At 39.5% G+C, this 21,184-nt stretch overlaps 1 protein-coding gene across 1 annotated transcript; it reads left to right on the top strand.

Moving 5' to 3' along the window:
* The first annotated feature begins 758 nt into the window (after nt 1-758).
* Nucleotides 759-20,223, top strand: LOC107679977 (nuclear factor of activated T-cells, cytoplasmic 3-like). The gene is made up of 10 exons (XM_016475711.1): nt 759-1,174; nt 7,870-9,010; nt 9,379-9,541; nt 10,491-10,690; nt 12,189-12,361; nt 12,537-12,677; nt 12,836-12,891; nt 13,039-13,165; nt 15,928-16,749; nt 19,680-20,223. The coding sequence occupies exons 1-10, from the start codon at nt 1,093-1,095 to the stop codon at nt 19,745-19,747; spliced, it is 2,973 nt and encodes a 990-aa protein (XP_016331197.1). The 5' UTR covers nt 759-1,092; the 3' UTR covers nt 19,748-20,223.
* The last annotated feature ends 961 nt before the right edge of the window (nt 20,224-21,184 follow it).

Genomic DNA, 21,184 nt, shown 5'->3' with positions numbered 1-21,184 from the left:
TATATATATATATATGTGTGTGTGTGTGTGTGTGTGTGTGTGTGTAGGTAGCCCTTTGTTTAAAAAAAACAAAAACAAATGGTAACCGCGTTCTATAATAACTGTATTGTAACTACAGTGATGATAATAATAATAATGACAATGGTTACACTTTATTTTAGGTGCCCTTGTTACATGTAATTATACATTTAAGTACCGAGTCATAATAATTAATTACCTACTATATGGTTAGAGTTAGGATTAGGGTTTGGTTTAGGGTTACTTGCATGCAATTATGCATAATTTATTGTTATTACAATAGTAAGTACATGTAACGTGTAACAAGGACACCTTAAAATAAAGTGTTACCGAATACGTTCTAGACGTTTCCGTCTAGTTAGTCCCCCGTCTAAAACGGGACAAACAGAAAATGTCGTCTACTCTAACAAAGTATGCTTTGTTGTTTTGATGAGACTTACACCGTTGTGAATGAGATACCATTATTAGCTGTTTATTTTGCAGTATTAACATGAACTGTAATGGCAATTATTTAAGCGGAAACTGTGGTTACCATGGTTTGTGTGTGGGTGTGTAAAGGCACTTCATATGTTTTGAGCCACAACCATATTCTGACCTTGCAAACTAATAAGTGTGTATTAACCGATATAATCTGCGCGCATTCATATGGATTGTTTATAACGTCGTCTCGCACACATTGCTGGTGTTTGCGCGCGCGCTCTGCGAGTGTTTGCGGTCTGTCAGATGTCGTGACGTCACGTCTGCAGTCGCAGTGTAACATGTAACTTTACTATTAGCCATCTACATGTGCGCGAGACTCCAGATCAACAGCAAACCCAGCATGGGGTTATTAAACACGGCGGGAAGTCAACAAAGTCCGAGAAGAAACGCCATCAACGACTCGATCTAACCAACTTCTGAGGGGAAAAAAGACATTTTGGACCGTGTGTTCCGGGTTTTGACACCATCTCTGTTTTGTCAACCAAAGTGACGCTCGCAGACAGTTGTAGTGTCATAGTTGCGTTTGCGCACGCATGGACTTGTTTGTTTTTTGTCATTTAATAGAAGAAAGTAGAGCTTCAGGTCTCTAATGCAATGACCACTAACTACAGAGAGGAGCTGGACTTCAGACTGATGTTTGGGGAGAGCAGTTATCCGTCTTCGCCGGGCCACGCAGGTTTGTACGATACTTTCACTGTACGCGACGCGACGCGATGCGACGATCATAATCAATGAAGCGTGTGCAAGCGTGCGCGGTTAACATGGGAGCGTGTCTCTTTGCGTCAAGAATGTCTTACAGAAGTGGCCATGTTTGGATCTGTGTGTTATGAATACATGAAACCGTGTGTTTCTAAATACTAAAAGTCACTTCCTTATCTTTCCGCATCAAATGTAGAAGTTCGTGTAGTTGACGCGCATAAAGAGGAAGGTCAAAATCTAATCACGCGAAACATCTCTCACAAACACATGCGTGCGTGCATTTACTGTACGTGTGAGAATAATTTCGCTGTTTTCGTGTCAAATTTCGTGTATACAGTACGTAGAACTAAAACTGCTACGATTGGCTTTGTATAGGCCTATATTTGTTATTGTTATTGGCACTGTAAGCTGTACTTACTGTACTTTGTAACTTTGTTACTGTACTTCCCTACTGTAGGCTGCTGTTATAATTAATGCAAGTTACTCTGTCCACTGTAATCCATCTTCCTCTATCTGTAGGTAAACTCAACTGATATGGTTAAACTCACAGTAAATCACCTTTCGAGTTTTTGTTTTATTGCTGGACTGTTGAAGCTTGAGTGCAAAGAGGGTCTATAACATTATGTTAGACAGATAGTCTTATCAGTGTGACAGCATCCCTAGCTCGTGGATCTCTGTGTGTGTGTGTGTGTGTGTGTGATATTTATTGTTAGCTACTGTTGCACTTCTGGCAGCTGGCAGCTTGCTCATGTGTCTGAATGAGCCATAAGAGCATCTCTCGAAATGCATTTGCTCAAGTACCTACAGTATGCCAAGTACACAGGGCAAGTTCTGCAATCCTGAAGTACATAAACCTATTTATTTTATTTGGATGAATTTGTCTGCTTTTTATCAGATTTACCAGTTGTTATCATTTCTATTTTGTTCAGGTCAATTATGAACAATAGGTAAAATTGAACTGCTAGTGAAAACTTGAGAGAGAATTGGGTGCTGCAAATATTTGAATGGCCCCTCCCCTTTTGTGACTCCTCCCCTTTAAGTGGCCCCTCCCCTAATCTCACTAAAAACTTTTGCTACAACTTGAGAGCCCTGCGCACTTGGCATGTATGTCAAGCTGTGTGTGTGCGTGCGTGCGTGTGTGTGTGTGTGTGTGAGAGAGAGAGAGAGAGAGAGAGAGAGAGAGAGAGAGAGAGCACATTTCAGCTTATGAATGTTTTTTTTTTTTTTTCTGTTGTAAGTGTTTCACATTTTGATGCCTGGATGACAGGGGTAGGGGGCTCCCACTTAAAGCACTGTGGCTCAAGGCCAGCCATTTTCACCGTCATGATAGATGATAGCATTCTGTCCAGAGCCAAACTGTTCCTAGTTTTGGTTTTGTTCAGACCCATCATGGAGAACACTCTCTCTGCAACTGCATTTGAGTGGGGAAGCCACAGTGCTTAAAGTGGGAGCCCCCTACCCCTGTCATCCAGGCATCAAAATGTGAATCAAACACTTACAACAGTCTTACAACAACTCTCTCTCTCTCTCTCTCTCTCTCTCTCTCTCTCTCTCTCTCACACACACACACACACAGTTTGACATACATGCTCAGGGCAAGTTCTGCAATCCTACAGTATGTGTACAATATGTACATTGAGCACTGAGGTTCAGTTGACACTTTAAAAAAAAACATATATATATAAAACAATTTATTTTATTTGGATGAATTTGTCTGTTTTTTATCATATTTACCCATTGTTATAACATCTCTAGTACTTTCCTTAGTTTCTGGTAGCCAAAGCTAAGTTAAAGCTTCTGGTGGCAAAGCAGCTGGAGAGTTTTTGACTGCATCAATAATAATTTAGCACGAATTTGGCTATATTCCCCAACATCAGATCTCACTATCTTTGATCACAGGCAAGTGATTTCATCCAATTAAGGGGTTACCTACAGCATTTATCGAATCTTGCTCTTCCAACTTACACCAAAGTCCCTTTCATGGAAAGTCTGTTCACTCAGTGGCCATATTTGCAACGCCTCCAGGCAGCTCATCCAAGAGTCTAAATGAATGGGGGAATCCTGAAATCTCAAAAACTGCCCTATGAACTCACAAATAAATTACATATTTCAAATCAGCAATAAAATCTGAAATAAACTGCCCCATGAATGTTGTTTCTTATGCTCAAATAACATTAAAAAAGCTTATTTTTCAGGCTTGACCAGCCAATGCGCATGCGTAGTCATAACGCGCTCAGGTTTCTATGGGAACCAGAGCTTCTAACGGTCGCTGCAGTAACGCAATGACTTTACCAATCAGCGATTGGCTCTTTCATTTAGAAGGCGGGACTATTATGCCATATTGCGAGTTGCAGTTTCTCCCATTCATAAGTAGCCTATAGGAGTGAACCGTATTTGTATTTCTATAGTCTTTGCTAGACTTTAAATCTCTGCATGTAGTTGTGAGAGGTCTTGCGGTCAAACTTCAAATTTCACAATATTACTAACTGACAAAGAAATGTTTTAATATAGTGTGAATATTTTATGTTTTATCCAAAGTATTCGTTGTTTAACAATTAGCTCGTTGTCTTCATAGATCAGCTCCTTTGACTGTAAAGCTTGCATTCTAGTAAAATTATTGTCATTTAATACAGCATGGGCATCTTGTATACATCTGAAGTATTACCTCGTTAAATGTAAAAGTTTTTATAAGAGTCTTAACTTGCATCAAAATCAGTACCATTGATTGTTGTACCCATTGAATTTTTTTGAAGCCTACTGGGTATAGCCACAAATATTAAAAGTAAAATAAAATAAAATAAAATCACACACATAAATATAAATAAATAAAAAGTTTTAGAGTTTTAGAGAATAGAGTTATTATTGATAAGAAACCAAAGATAAAAAAATATTATATTTAAAAATATAAATATATTTATAAATAAAGTACACAAATTATGCTTTATAGATTATAAAATGTCTGACATCATCATAGCCTTTATTCATAATTAATATGGCCATTGTTTCTTCTTTTTTGAAAGAAATTAATACTCAGCAAGGATCCATTAAATTCATCAAAAGTTACAGTTAAACATTTATTTCAAATAAATTATATTCTTTCTATTCATCAAAGAATCCTGACAAATCAGTTTCCCCAAAAACAATAAGCAGTTATGTTTTCAACACTGATAATAATAAGAAATTAGCACATGAGCATGATTTCAGAATGAAAAACTTACATTTTAAAATATATAAAAATTGAACAAATTTATATTAAATTGTAATATTTCACAATATTACTATTCTACTATATTATTGATCAAATAAATGCAGCCTTGGGGAGCATAAATGACTTTAATAACAATAAACAAATCCTACCGACCCCAAACTTTAAATGGTAGTGTATTTTGGATGTCACTGCTAAAAATAGATCAAACACGGAGAAAAATAACAAAAATATGTAAGAACCCAAAAAACAGCTGTGATCCAAACATGTCTAAACATGTCTACTTACAGGTAGGCTTAGAAAACACAGTACAGAGCTGAGTTTATGGGGGGAAGGGAAGTGAGTGCTCACACAAACATTCACATATCAATGCACACAGAGTCTCGCATTCATCCGTGAGGCTCAGGGCCTTTTAGACCTAATGAGGTCTAATCACAGTCTTCGGCTTTTCTCAAAACAGTATTCCTTCACTTCTCTCTCTCTCTTGTGTTGCTCAACTTGAGCTGTTTGTCTCCACAGCTACTTAACAGATTGACTTAAGTATGAGAATGAGCACTGAGTCGCTACACAAACATGTGAGGGGTGGGGTGAGGGGATTCAGAGAGATAACACACATCGAACACATACTGACATGAGAAGGGGAATGTGAGGAAGTTTGTGCATGTCAACAGAGTTTAATTTCTGCAAAAGTTAGAAGCTACTAAGTGCAAAAGTGTAAATGTATGCCAAGTTCTCAAAACATCGCTTTTGTGCAGAACATTACATTTAATCAGATCATTGTGTACTTGTAAAACTTTGTGTAAGTTTGTGACATTGTCCATCCTGTCCTTTAGTTAACCTTTTAAAAGCTTGATGGTGGGGCTATTGTGTTGCAACAGGCATTTGAGATCGGATTCATGCTCACACACACTTCCACTACCTCATTCACAATGTGAGCCTCCTCTCCTTGTTCTCTCTATTGTGTCACACAACACACGCAGACCAACTCCCCTCAGCTCATAAGCTCCTTCAGCTTCGTCCTGAGATGGTCATCTGCATTCGAGTGGGGAAGCCACAGTGCTTTAAATGGGAGCCCCCTACCCCTGTCATCAAGGCATCAGAATGTGCAACAAACACTTACAACAGAAAACATTCATAAGATGAAATGTGTATAATCTCTCTCTCTCACACACACACACACACAGTTTGACATACATGCTCAGGGCAAGTTCTGCAATCCTACAGTATGTGTACAATATGTACATTGAGCACTGAGGTTCAGTTGACACTTTAAAAAAAAACATATATATATAAAACAATTTATTTTATTTGGATGAATTTGTCTGTTTTTTATCATATTTACCCATTGTTATAACATCTCTAGTACTTTCCTTAGTTTCTGGTAGCCAAAGCTAAGTTAAAGCTTCTGGTGGCAAAGCAGCTGGAGAGTTTTTCACTGCATCAATAATAATTTAGCACGAATTTGACTATATTCCCCAACATCAGATCTCACTATCTTTGATCACAGGCAAGTGATTTAGTCCAGGAATCGTAAAATCAAAATGCTAAAAAAAAAGGTTACCTGCTACAGCATTCATTGGGTCTTGCTCTCCGAACTTATGCCGAGTTCACACTGCGCGATTTTCAAAGACGTTTCATATAACTCCTCCCCGAACTTCCCGCTGCCCTGTATTTTGGTCTCTCATTGGCTGTAGGTCATCGCTGATGTGTTTTTCAGTCAGAACTCATTTCACACAGTGTGATTGTGAATTCCCTCAGATCGTGTCTTTGATAATTCACATTGCGTGATTGTCACTCGCGTGAACGAGCACTGATTTGCCTCCGATTTCGGGCATTTGTCGGTGATTTCGCAAAACCTGTCGACGAGTGAAAAATCGGGATAAAATCGTGCAGTGTGAACTCGGCATTAGACTTCGTGTGTGCGCGCATCCATGTTGCTTAGTAACGAACACGCTTGCAGCGGGATCACGTAATTTATGCGGAAACAACAACATTCTAATTTCTGATTGGCTGGTAGGTGAACTCAGCAGAGAGCTTCCCTCCGTATTCGTCCACTAATTATAGCAGGACAAGTTATCCCTTATTTCTCAACGTGAGAAATACAAGGTGTGGCGTGAGACCGTGTGAACAGGTTAAAATGCGTGTGTCTCACGGTGAATGCGTGAGACTTGAGAGCCCTGAGTACGTAACCTATGCGGCCTTGATTTGTTGGGGTACGGTGAAGATTTCTTCATGCTCTTGGGAACATCATTTCTTTGGTTTTCGTTTGTCTGAGGGATTATTTAGGAAAAAAAAAAAAAAAACAACTTAAAAATACATAGTACATTTTGCAGCAGGACATCAATGACTTAACAGCTTAATAAAGTAACTGTATTGTTTTTTTGTCCTTCCTTCAGAAATCAATCAACAGTACTGACCTTAAAAATTTTACACAATTCATCAGTGCACATTGTAATAAAGTTTGTTTCATAATCTTTCAATAAAAATATAAGAATTTAGTCCACCTCTTCATCTCATAAGTAGTCACAACGTCAGAGTAGGCTTCAGGATAATGTTAACCAAAGTAGACACGGCTTGAGGGGCAATCATTTGGCACAGAAAAACAAACTTCACTGAGTATTTGGATAAGTTAGTCTTATCTCCTCTACAGATCACTATGGCTCATGTCCTAATATAATAAGCCATCTGATAAATACAAGTAATTGACCCTTCACAAAAACCAGACCTCCTTTTTTACTGTTGCTATGTCCGACAAGCAATGTGGCTCTCACACTACACATCATGTTCTCATGCAGTGAAAAATACATCACGGAGCACAGAGGAAACTGACAACACACCGACAGACAAGACAGAGCAGTTACTTCTGGTATAAAGCATAGCCTCAGCTTTCAAATTTTGTAATTTTGTAAGAAATTAAAATAATAAATACCGTTTTGTGGCTCTTTAATGTGTCGTGACAGAACACTGTATTGCCTCAGTTCAAGCAGCACACGTGAACCGACCTTTTCATATTTACTTAAAGTGCGAAATAAACATGAATGAACATCAGAATGTATGTTATTTCAATATACATAATTTTTCACGTTTAAGCCCACCAAAGTTTATCTACTCTCCTGTATGATATGTTTGTCGGACAAAATGATGGATTTGACGTTATGATTGGTCAGATCACCTGTCAGTCAAGCTCTTTGTGAAGGATCAATTCCCAATGAACAAAACAAAGCCCGACTTCATTACAAAAATGAGGGGATATAAATCACTTTATGTAATCAGAGTCTATGCCCATCATACGCTACATAAAAAATCTGCAGACTGGTTCTGACTTTCGCCAGCTGTAAATCGAGGCAAAAATCTGTGTAAAAGTCTGTAGTGTATTCCCACCTTAAGTAAAATGTCATATGGCATAAACCAGGATAGGCATATTAGGTGGTCATGTGTTAAAAATAACTTTTTCTCTGTTACTCTAGAATCCAGATCGGATGATGATGCCAACTGCTACCCTCTCTTTCCTCCTGGGCCTCACCATCCCCCAGAACAGCAGGACAGCTATGCAAACCAGTCTTATGGCACCCCTCACCCTGGTTCCCTCCAACCTATGGAGTCTCCCAGCAGGGTATTTGACTGTCCTAGCATCCAAATCACCTCAATCCCAGCCAACTGCCACCAGGACCTGGGCGCACACCAGTTGGACGAGTTGGCAGGTGCATGTGGGGAAGCCGGTGCTGGGTCTCTATCAAGGGACCAGCTCTTTCTGCCATTGGATGCATCCTACAGGGACACGTCCTCACTGTGTCCCAGCCCCTGCAGTAGTTTGTCCTCCCGCAGCTGGTTGTCTGACGCCTCGTCCTGCGAATCCTTCTCGCACATCTACGATGATGTGGAGGCAGAACTGAATGAGGCAGCCGCTCAAGTTCAGCTGTCTTCTCCTCTAGTGTCGCCGCTGGCGTCTCCTCTGCCGTCCCCACTAACTTCTCCCCAGGCGTCTCCTCAAGTGTCTCCTCTTGTGTCCCCCTTTGGTTCTCCTCTGGCTGCATATGGAGATGACCCTTGGTACCGTTATCAACAACATCATCAGCAACCTCTACAATATCATTACGCCCAATCGCTGTCGCCATATCAGTCACCCCGCACCAGCATCACTGAGGAAACGTGGCTCAGTCCCCGTCCACAATCCTCATCCTCGCGGCCTTCTTCTCGGCCAACCTCGCCATGTGGAAAAAGGCGACATTCCAGTGCAGAGGTCATTCCCAGTTTGGCATCGCCGCACCTTTCCCCCAACGTAACACCGTCTCACTCTCCTCGGGGGAGTGTCACTGAGGAGACATGGATGGGAGGTGCCACATTTGCCCCCTACCAGACCCCTCCACTGGAGGTAGACATCCCATCCAAAACAAGAAGAACGTATCAGACCAACCACAACTGGCATCAAGTGGCTCTGTTACCAGAGGACTCAAGTCTTCAAGACCCAGGTCTTGCAAATCCATCGCTAAACTCAGGCATAGCCGTGTCCCTCCCCAGTTTAAAGAAAGAGGATATAGTGGAACATTTCTTAGCCGTCCCAACACACTCTTGGGTTAGATCCAAACAAGTCAGCACTCCTTTATACAGGTAAACTGCATGTACATATTGGACTCAATTGTTCACCTTTTGGTTTTGAACAAGTGCCAGGGTTACATCAGGGGTCTCCAAACTCTGTCCTTGAGGGCCGATGTCTTGCAGAGTTTAGCTCCAACCCTAATTAAACACAACTGAACCAGCTGAACAAGGTCTTACTAGGCATGCTAGAAACTTCCAGGCAGGGCTAAAATGTGCAGGAGTTTGAAGACCCCTGAGTTACATAATAGATTTTGGCCTTGTTGTTCCATCATTTATGAACCTGTTGGGGCTATAACAACGGGTGTTCTGTTTCATTGGCCAATGCTCAAAAACAACAGCCACACTTGTTACAGCCGCTGCTGTTTCTTTTTCTTACTCAGGTCCACATCTTTACCTCCACTGGACTCGCCTCTGCCCAATCAGTGTGGCCAGTGTGAGTTAAAAATTGAGATCCAACCTAAGCCTCACCACAGAGCCCATTATGAGACGGAGGGCAGTCGAGGGGCCATTAAATCAGACTGTGGAAGGCACCCCATTGTAAAGGTCAGACTTTACACCAGATCTCAGATTAGCCTTTTATGATTTCCCCCACAGTTGACAATGGTTTACGTTTGGACCCTGGCCACCTGTTTTTCTGAAAAATGGGAGTGGAAACCTGTTTGGAAATACAGTCAGTTTTTACTATTCCATTTGCAGTCACTAGTGAATTATACATGGAATTTCTTACATGTGATTAATTGATTATGGTTAATTATTGATGGAGTATTTCATCCATCATTACCTACTTTTCTATGTTGTTTTTGTTCGTCACACAGCGTACAGACTTTATTGTGAGCATTTTGAACAGTTCACTGAACTTGCACAGCGGTTTTCATTGTTCTGATAAATTGAGAAAGGGTTCCATACCTAAAGGTTTGTTGCTCATCTGACATCTGCTCTAGTACAAGACAAAAGTAGCAGATTATTGTTTGGGTGTATTTAATTATTTATATTAATATTATAATATTAATTAGCATTATTATACATTATATTTTTAAAGCTGTATTAGATAGTTTAGATATTATTGGATTAATGATACTAGAATTTACCTATGAGAGAAGGAGAGATATGTGATTCATGTGATAAATATCAGCCAGTCTTATGGACAGAACTTTTGATCCAGTCAGCTTGTGGTATTTTTAACAGGGTACAAGCTAATGTTACATGTGTTGGACTGTTTGTTTACCCTAGTTACCTACGACACAACCATTCCTGACATTAAAGGAACAGATGTTGAGAGCTTTTCAGGGATAATCACATGATCGTCAAGATCGTCAACTAACTTTGAATGTTGGTTTGAAATTTCAGTCTGATATGGGTTACTTTGAATACTTTAAGAGCTATAGAGCATTAAGGTTTTGATGGATGATGGCTAGGCAGATACATCTAGGAACTATTCATTTGGAATTACCGGTTACATGTTTACTCATATTGTTTCTTCTTGCGTCTGCAGCTAACAGGGTATAATGAAAAACCGGTCAGCCTGCAGATGTTCATCGGGACAGCGGATGAGCGTTACATCAGGCCACACCTATTCTATCAAGTGCACAGGATTACTGGGAAAACCGTCGCGACGCCGAGTCAAGAGACAGTGATATCCTGCACCAAAGTTCTCGAAATTCCTCTCCTGCCTGAAAACAATATGTGTGCCAGGTACCTGTCGAACAAACCTCTGATTTACATGCACCCTGCCCTGCATGCATTGTAGACAGAGCTTTTTTGCATAAATTATGTATTGACATGGCTGACAGTTCTGTCTTTATATCAAGATGTCAGCGCTGAATGGAAATTGTGAAATTCAGAACAGTTTTAAAGGTGCAATCTTTTACCGTTTTTACTTTTCAAGAAACAAATACTACTTTTAATAAATATGGTTACTGTATATTGATTTACACTCAATGTTATAAATCTAGTTATATCAGTACCCTAATTAAAGTTGATTTATTTTACATGGAGTGGATTACATCATGGAAGCTGACATATTGAGATCACATAGAATAAATCTTTTTTTTTTATCTTGGTACCCACCTTATTATCTGGCATTTTCATTAAAGGGGTCATCAGATGCCCATTTTCCATGATTCTTTAGGGTCTTAATGAACAGTCTATAACATAATTTGGTTAAAATTTCTCAATGGTAGTGTAAAAAAACGCCCTTTTTACCCTGTCAAAAACAGCAAGCCATTTCGGTGCATGTCCCTTTAAATGCTAATGAGCTCTGCTCACACCGCCCCTCTCTTCCGAGATGCTCTCTGTGAGACTGTAAACTTTAGCCGCATTCACCGTGAAACTTGCTAACTAGCACATTATTAGGAAAGGTGATTTCCAAAATTCATAAAAAAAAACTTATACTCACTTCTTCTGGAGGTGAAGCTGGATCACACTGGACACATTTAGGTAGATCAGAGGGCGCATTCCCTTCAGAAACAAATGTAATCCACTGTGTCTTCAGTGGCTCAGATGTCGAACAGAACACCTCAATCACTTAGGAGACATTCTTATTTACATCTGCTCTGGCGTCGAAACAGTGGCGGACTGATGACAGCACACTCAGGGCGGAGCTAAGGTAAAATGCTAGTGTCAATCAACAATCGTGGGAGGGGCCTGGGTCCGTGTGACATCACACAGCCAAGAACCTGAGAACAGCTTGATTTGAAAAAGGGGATATTATTTATCTGGATAAAAAAAAAAAAAATCACTGGGTGGATTTTTATCATTATAGGGTGGTTGTGTACACACACTGCCAACACACATTTCAGTTCAAACAACTTGTAAAAGTGAATTTTGCTTCTGATGACCCATTTAACAGAAAAAAAAACATGGCTGAGAACAGAACATTACTTCAATGGCTTTGGTAATAAAAAAAACGGCTGCTTTTGCATGATTATGCATTCACCCACACCCATACTGGCCAGGCTTTTAATAGAAACTTTTCCAGATTTCGATGATATTCAGTATATGCATGTCTCATGAATGAATATACAAAGTGAAATTCATTTGAAATGGGATTTATAGCTTATAGTTAAAAGTTGCTCTGGGCCACTGGCAGCAAACAGCACCAATTATGTCACTCTGGCTTCATTTCCATAGATTACTGCAATTTTATTAAATAAACACCATTTAACTGACTTTTATCATCTTTCCTTGAAAGCATTGACTGTGCTGGGATCCTGAAGCTACGGAATTCAGACATCGAGCTGCGGAAAGGAGAGACGGATATCGGGCGTAAAAACACACGTGTGCGTGCTGTGTTCCGTGTTCATATCCCTCAACACAATGGAAAAGTGCTGTCACTGCAGGTGGCGTCCATGCCTATAGAATGCTGTGAGTTGTTTTCTGTGGTGATGTATCAATACATCAAAAAAGATGTAAACAATTTTGGTGGAGCATTTTTTGGATACAAAGTGCATATGTCGCCATGATTTTGAAAATGTTACCAAGCCACATTGATGAACATTTCCTCAGCAATTTACAGCCATTTTCTTTCTCTGTTGACTAGCTCAACGATTAGCTCAGGAACTTCCCCAAATCGAGAGCTTTAGTCCCGCCTGTGGTTCTGTGACTGGAGGAGAAGAGATGCTTATAACAGGCCAAAACATCAATCCAGAGTCAACAGTTGTCTTCCTAGAAAAGGGCTCTGGTAAGTGAAATCATCTATTACAATAACTGTTCTCACAGCTAGTTCCTCTGCTGTAATTAAGGACAGTTTTTAGATCAGTAGTCTTGCAATACATTTTGGATGACAGTTTATGTTATGTAATAACAAAAAAGCCTTTGTTGTCTTCTTTTTCATTCCAGATGGTAAAACACAATGGGAGTTCGATGTGAGGGCTTTACAAGAAAAGAGTCAAAATGTAAGCACAGTATGTTATTGATTTTGTAATGAAACCCTGAAATTCCTCAATTTATTTAACATCATAACTTATGTTAAATACACTTCCCATTGAGATCTGTAATTACAGGTGTCTCTGAAGTTCTCTTGTGTTCCCATTCCTGTTTAGACAAGCATAGTGGTAAAGATTCCTCCGTACTACAAGAAAACCACGGCTTCCTCCACCCAGGTGCAGTTCTATGTTAGCAATGGCAAGAAGAAGAGAAGTGCCTCACAGTTCTTCACCTATCTTTCAGGTAATTGCCACACTTTCAGCATGTCTGGTCCACTTTGGTGGCAAGAACTGCCAGTTAGACAGCAAGAGGAAGTCCAATAATGTATCAAAGACCAACTACAGTTAAAAACATGCATTTTGAAGATGCAACAATATCCAACTGGTTCATCAAGGCAGTAGCTCATTCAGTCTCTATGAAGGTTTGTACAGTCTGCCCAGAAGCAATTAATAGAAAATCTGGTCCCACTATATATTTAAGTGGCGTTAACTACTATGTACTTACATCCACAAATAAGTACAATGCACTTATTGTGTTCATATTGTGTTGCAAAACACTTCTGTTGCTATTGAGGTGGGATATGGGTAAGGTTAGGGACAGGTTTAGTGGTATGGGTAGGTTTAAGAGTGGGTTAAGGTGTAAGGGATTGGTCAACAGTGTAACTATAAATGTAATTACAGAAATTAAAGATGTAATTACATGCAGGTATTTTTTTTAAGTATGTGCAATGTAAAACCATGTATGTACACAATAAGTGCATTGTACCACATTATTAATTTAAATGTAAGTAAATTAGTGGCAGTTAAAGCCACTTAATATAAAGTGGGACCGAAAATGTATGTAGATGCAGAATATATGTAGAGTGTATATCCTAAAGAAATAAGCACTGATAATGGTTACTGACACAGCTCAAAGTAAAGAAGGATATCCTGTTTCCACCTGGTATTAAGATGCATCTTTGGTGATCCAATCATAACTGGTGTACTCAAAAAGGTGTAAAAGAAAGGTGTAAAACATTTTATCTGATCACTGAAACCACACATGGAGGGAGTCAAAAACGCACATGATCACATTGCATTTGTAGTAGAAACGCTGTCTGTCCTTAATGCGTCCCAGACCACAGTGAAGTACCTAAAATGTGTTCATCCTGGGACGTGTTGCGAGAAAGCACACCAAAGCAAGCAATTCAAAGTTAGCTGCATTGTACCAAAACACACTGGGAATCACTAGAGTTGGGGTACTTTGACTTGGGACTTGGACTCGGACTGCAATTGTGAATGGACTTGGACTTGGACATTTTGGGCACAGAAATGCATGTCATGTGTTACTTAGAAAGATTAAAAAAAACAAGTATCATCATGAAATTAAGATACAAAGATAAATGTTTCCCACTTCAACTCAATTGGTTAAAAACTAGGACTCGACTTGGACTCAACGAGGTGGACTCGGCCCTTTTCATTTGCCTTCTTTCCCATTTAGTTGTAAGCCACATAATATGCTTTTGTTCATTCTGTAGTATTTGTGCACTGTACCCGACACTCATGTGAAAGTGATGTAGAGTGTCATGAAGTAAGAGATGAGTGTCTCAAAAATAATCTAACAACAAATGATCACAGGAGATTTGAAATGCATGGTAATACCAGTTGGAAATAGTAAAGAGTTCAAGAGGCCTAAGTGTTTTGGACAAAACTGAATATCTAAGGGATATGCAGATGTTCTGAAGCATTTATTGTATCAGCCAGGTGACTGGTAGAAATGGCCAGTACTTGGCAAGCTGTTAAGTGTCTTTCAGAATTTGCGTAGAGCAGAAGTAGCCAACTCTGCTTCTGGAAGGCTGCCACCCTGCAGGGTTTAGCTCTAATCAAACACACCTGAAGCAGCTAATCAAGGTGTTCAGGATTTATAAATAATGGGCAGATGTGTTGGACCAGGGTTGAAACTGAAGATCTGCAGTAAGTTAGTGGCTACCAGTGTAGAGGCAAACCCAGGGCTGTCCAAACTTGTTCCTGGGGACCCACTGTCCTGCAGAGTTTAGCTCCAACCCTAATTTAAAGGGATAGTTCACCCAAAAATTTAAATTCTGTAATTAATTACTCACCCTCATGTCGTTCCAAACCCATAAGACCTTTGTTCATGTTCAGAACACAAATTAAGATATGTTTGATGAAATTTGAGAGTTCTCTGATCCTCCACAGTGCACAAAGAAAACTAAAATAATGACTTTATTCAACAATTCTTCTCCTCCTCATCCCATCTGCTGTGGCGCGCAGCCATTGTGGAGAGAGTATCACGACGCATGCGCTTGCTTCCGCTTTATGTAAACGACGCATGAGCGTGTCCAATGTAATCGTCGGCACGCACATTCCTTGTTTACATGGAGGAAGCAAGCACATGCGTCGTGATACTCATAGTCATTATTTTTGTTTTCTTTGAGCACAAAAAGTATTCTCATAGCTTCGTAAAATTATGGTTGAACCCCTGGACTATTTTACTGATGTCATTGCTACGTTTATGGGCCTGGGAACATTTCAGTTGTGTTGCGGTCTATGCAGAGTCGGAAAGCTCTCGGATTGCATCAAAAATATCGTAATTTGTGTTCCGAAGATGAACGAAGGTCTTTCAGGTTTGGAACGACATAAGGGTAAGTAATTAATTTTCATTTTTGGGTGAGCTATCCCTTTAACACACCTGAAGCAGCTAATCAAGGTCTTCAGACTCACTAGAAACTTTTAGTCAAGTGTGTTTAAGCTGGTTGTAGCTAAACACTGCAGGACGTTGGCTCTCCAGGAGCAGGATTGGACACTCCTGGGCTAACCAATCTGTTATCTAGTAGTTTGGATTTGTTTATGTGTATAATACACCATCTGGTCTGAGAATACTGTAGAACTGGACTGATTTAGGTCTCAGTTGGTCAAGATAGTATATCAGTTTTCAAATGTTTTCAGAAATGAAGAAATGTTCATAAAGCTAATCTGTAATGTGCTGAACGCCCTTCTTCCAAGCAGCGCAGGTCAAGCAGGAGTTTGGCATAAGGACGGACCTTAACACCAATGACCTTGCAGGGCAGCATCCTACCACCTCCCCAGCAGGTCTCACCACTATTGGAGACCCAGTTGCTTCGGACGAAGTCCAGCCTCTTGAGCAGTGGCTGCTGTCTGAAGGCACAGTCTGTGCTCCATCTTCAAGCCATTTCAGTTACTCACCTCAGGATCCTCTGTATCTGAGCCACTCTCATCCAGCAGACAGAAGCCTCAATGCTGAAGCAGACCTCTACCCTATGTTCCACCCCTTATTGGTGGATTTCAGCAAGTCTTTGTACCAAAAACCTAAACAAGATCTGTCTTACAAAGGACAACCTAGTCTTCCAGTGGCTGGTGGTTCACTGCAAGGCTGCAAGTCACTCCAAATCTTAGCAGAGCAACCAAGGTCTCAACTAGGCAAAGGATACCAAGGCATTCCTTCAAAGCACAATCATAATCTCCACAACCTTGGGCCTGCCTCAGTGTCCAATACACCCATGATAACTAGCCCAAATGTGAATACATCTGGTCTGTATGCAGTGGATCCAGTGCAATTCCCACACTCCTCGTCTTCCCAGGTGCTTCCTCTTTCCCATCAGCCTACTCTTGCCAAAGTGCCTTTTAACTCACCGTCTGTCAGAAAGAATTTGATGGACCCTCAACCTTTAGGTGCATCTCTTCAGGAGTCCATCAAAAGTTACAATATGTCACAAGGTGGAGAACGCGTCAACATTAAACAGAAACCAAAGGAAGAGAAAGAGCTAGCCTTTCGGTCCATAGGCCTACAGGATATCACTCTTGATGATGGTAAGACTCCAAGGAGAACCATTTTAAAGCAATGAAGATAACTGGACAATGTTGATTACCACAGAAATGTGCTTTGACAAGCAAAACTAGTCTATAGAACAGGGGTCCTCAACTCTGGACCTCGAGATCCACTGTCCTGCAGAGTTTAGCTCCAACCCTAATCAAACACACCTGAACAAGCTAATCAAGATCTTCAGGATTACTACAAATTTGCAGGCAGGTTGGAGCTAACCTCTGCAGGAAAGTGGATCTTGAGGCAAGGGATTCTCCAAAATAAATAAAATGACACTGTTTCAAAGGTCTAGCCATAAGAACTAACAGTAAAGGTCATTGCACACTGAAAAATGTGCAATGTTAAAAAATAAATACGACCTCACGTTATGTCAATCACGTTTAGACACTGCCTCCGACATTTTCGTACGTCAAAAAAATTGGGATCAGGTTTGATTTTTTCCGTTTTTCGCATCCGTTGCAAGCATTTTGAGAGGTGTTTTGACAGTTCAGAGCCACCGTACAAGCGAACGCTAAAATCCAGAATGGCGATTGTCAAGTTCATCCACTTCGTCTCGCAGCACAAAGTACCGTAAAGATCCTTGCACACTGAGTTCACGGAAATTGATGGTCTTCTTTTTAATATGTTGCTCTAGTATCGCTAGCAAAGAATCAAACTGAGCCACTGACATCCTGAAGTAAACTTTGAATCGCACGGGATAATTCCGCTGCTCCTGAGGGGGAACTCTCCTTCCTCTCTATAGCTCAGGATTGGATGGACCCAATATTTCCTTTCTTTTTTCTCTTTTTAAGAAGCGAGAAGACAACAAAATCATCCTCACTGCTTGAAGACTCCATTTAGTGCTGTTTTGCGAATTTTTTCGCAACGGATTAATTAATACGCATTGGACTCAGTGTGCAAGGTTTCTGTGCATGATGAATTTTTAGGATTTAGAATACGAAAAAACGCATACAAAAATTTCGGACTCAGTGTGCAGAGACCTTAAGTCTTCTTCTAAACCACCCGAAACCGTAATCCCAATGCTAAAAACAAGATTTAGACAATTTTACTGCCGAAGCAAGCAACACATACAAACTTCACATTTCTGCTTTTAAATTTGGTAATCCAGATTATGCCAAAGATGTTGAGTCCTCCTTTAGTGATCCAGAAATAAAGGAAACCATTAACAGTTTCACTTTAACACCAAATATTACTGTGATTGTATCTGTTTATTCCAGACCATGTTATCTGTTTACATGTAAGACACACTTACTGTGTCTCATGCTGGGTCAATAACTCACCCCAGGCTTCAATACCAAAATATACGCTAGCTTTGTGGCATATGCTAACCAAGCTTTTTGTTTACTCTCAAGAAAAACTAGCAGCTGCCACCCCTAGTGTCTGGAAGCCCGTTTAGTTTGGGCCTAATTATAGTCCACTGTCCCCACAGTGCAGCGGGAAAGAGGATACTGGCATTGCATGGAGTCACTGAAAGCGCTAAATATACCTCAAAGGCTAATCCACCGCTAGTTTTACACAGCTGTATTGTGACAGTCTCACATACTTCACATAAGATATTGCTGCCATTAACCTGGAAGAAGACACGTAGAAGAAGCACATTGGCTTGACTGAACTTGATCTTTGTTAATGAAGCTGTCCATTCCTTGTGTTTATTTTTCTATGGATAGAATAAATTTAGTTAAAAAAAAAAAAGTTATTAAAAAGTTATTAATTTTTACCAGATTGAGATAGCTAAATTTAGATTTTATGAATAAAAATATATAACATACAATCAAATTAATTGCATTTAGTGTTTTTAATACATTTTTTAAATGTTTTTTTTTTAATTAAATATAGAAACAGGGTTTAGATTAAATATTAAATTATATATTGCACATTTAAATCATAACTATTTATGTTAATTTGTGTTATTATGTATTATTACTGTATTATTTTTGTTTGCGGCACTCATTTTTTTTACTCAGCACTTATTCGTGTTAGAGAGGACAGGTGCAGTGGACTGGAAAACACCTGTTGAGTGAGTGCTGTTGTCCGGTAACATGCTCCCTTCACTGCCAGGGTGTGTGTGTGTGTGCGTGTGTGAGTGTGTGTGTGTGAGAGAGAGTGTGTGTGTGTGTGTGTGTGTGTGCGTGTGCAAGTGTGTGTGAGAGAGAGTGTGTGTGTGTGTGTGTGTGTGTGCGTGTGCAAGTGTGTGTGAGAGAGAGTGTGTGTGTGTGTGTGTGTGTGTGCGTGTGCAAGTGTGTGTGAGAGAGAGTGTGTGTGTGTGTGTGTGTGTGTGCGTGTGCAAGTGTGTGTGAGAGAGAGTGTGTGTGTGTGTGTGCGTGCGTGCGTGCGTGCGTGTGTGTGTGTGTTGTCTTTCATCTTCGCTCAAACTGATTCTTGTCCAAATGCACAGCTACCTTTTCTGGCTTAGATATATTTATAGCCCACACTGTATACTCTGTTTCCCATTTCATATGCTTTCTTGTGTGTTTAAAGTGTATTAATAGATTTGCTTGGTTATTGGAAAGTCAAAGAAACGAATGGGATTCCAGGAACTAGTTGAAGCTAGGTTTGAGCTATTAAGTAGAAACCTTAAAAACAGCACAACAGACTGTATTACCGGTAATTAAAACTCAGTTTCAGTCTTTGTGGTTTAACGCCTCTGTGCGAATGCTTAAGTGTGTTTTGAATTAGAATAAGACCTGCAGGAAAACCCCAATATACAACACTGCCCTCAGATAGATTTAATATACTGCTGATGGGCAAAAATGAATTATGCATTATTAAAATTAGTTAGATGTTATAAGTGTGTTTTATATACGTTTGTGTGTGAGTGTGTGTGTGTGTGTGTGTGTGTGTGTGTGAGAGAGAGAGAGAAAGAGAGATTTGCCACTAAGCATCTCGTATTAAATTGTTTGCTTTATTTCCTTTGCAGTAAGTGAAATCATTGTAAGAGACTTGTTTGAGACTCCAGATTCAGGGAATGCCAACAGTATGCCGTAGCTTCACTCCTGGACAAAATGACCCACCGATTAGAAGATCGATGGAAATGGTGTATCTTGCATAGGACGTCAGTACTGCTACAGAACTGATGATCAGAGAACTGGACATCTCATTGTAACTGTTTTGGTCTCAGCATCTTGCATTACTGTACATGTAGAAAATATTTTCTATGAGCAATGCCATGTACATAACATTTTCAGCCTAATAGAGGATGCATTCAATCATTATTATTTGTATTTTTTATTTTTTTTTATTTTGACTGAACAAATCAAATGTGAATGTAAAATATTTACCAGTCATAGTTTTTGATTCAATATGTGCCTTAACCAGACATGCCTTTTATTATCCTTGTGAAATAATTTGATTGTAAATGTAAAATCTATTCTTGAAATGTATGATAATCATAAGAAGCATAGAATGGATTATTAAGACGGAAATACACAGCATTGTGCATATAAAGCACAGTTAGATGTTATAAGTGTGTTTTATATACGTTTGTGTGTGAGTGTGTGTGTGTGTGTGTGTGTGTGTGTGTGTGTGTGTGAGAGAGAGAGAGAAAGAGAGATTTGCCACTAAGCATCTCGTATTAAATTGTTTGCTTTATTTCCTTTGCAGTAAGTGAAATCATTGTAAGAGACTTGTTTGAGACTCCAGATTCAGGGAATGCCAACAGTATGCCGTAGCTTCACTCCTGGACAAAATGACCCACCGATTAGAAGATCGATGGAAATGGTGTATCTTGCATAGGACGTCAGTACTGCTACAGAACTGATGATCAGAGAACTGGACATCTCATTGTAACTGTTTTGGTCTCAGCATCTTGCATTACTGTACATGTAGAAAATATTTTCTATGAGCAATGCCATGTACATAACATTTTCAGCCTAATAGAGGATGCATTCAATCATTATTATTTGTATTTTTTATTTTTTTTTATTTTGACTGAACAAATCAAATGTGAATGTAAAATATTTACCAGTCATAGTTTTTGATTCAATATGTGCCTTAACCAGACATGCCTTTTATTATCCTTGTGAAATAATTTGATTGTAAATGTAAAATCTATTCTTGAAATGTATGATAATCATAAGACGATTATTAAGACGGATTATTAAGACGGAAATACACAGCATTGTGCATATAAAGCACAGTCCCATGTTTGAATCTGCTGAGTGTTCACTGTAAAGAACTGTTACCTGTTTGGCATTTCAGTAGATATGTTTCTCAAACTTTTACTCTTGCTTAGTCCTTTGAAATGTCTTTGTATTTATGATTTTTTTTTCTGAACATTAAATACATTTTGTGACCATCTTCATTCTTCAAGGACTCCTAGAAAAAAAAGAAAGAAAAAAAAATATATATATGTATATGATTTTATTTATTTATTTTTTGAATATAGGCCTACACAAATTAGTTTCAATGGTTTTAAAATGTATT

The sequence above is a fragment of the Sinocyclocheilus anshuiensis genome, unplaced genomic scaffold, assembly GCF_001515605.1.
Source record: "Sinocyclocheilus anshuiensis isolate Anshui unplaced genomic scaffold, SAMN03320099.WGS_v1.1 scaffold528, whole genome shotgun sequence".
In the NCBI taxonomy this organism is placed as follows: domain Eukaryota; kingdom Metazoa; phylum Chordata; class Actinopteri; order Cypriniformes; family Cyprinidae; genus Sinocyclocheilus; species Sinocyclocheilus anshuiensis.
Note: the sequence above shows the minus strand (reverse complement) of the source record. Positions and strands in the feature narration are given on the sequence as shown.

Excerpts from the sequence above, each read along its gene's own strand:
- LOC107679977 (XM_016475711.1), top strand. The coding sequence starts at position 1,093 with ATGACCACTAACTACAGAGAGGAGCTGGACTTCAGACTGATGTTTGGG. Across the intron at positions 9,011-9,378 it reads GTCAGCACTCCTTTATACAG|GTCCACATCTTTACCTCCAC; the intron begins GTAAACTGCATG and ends TTTCTTACTCAG. Across the intron at positions 12,362-12,536 it reads GTCCATGCCTATAGAATGCT|CTCAACGATTAGCTCAGGAA; the intron begins GTGAGTTGTTTT and ends TCTGTTGACTAG.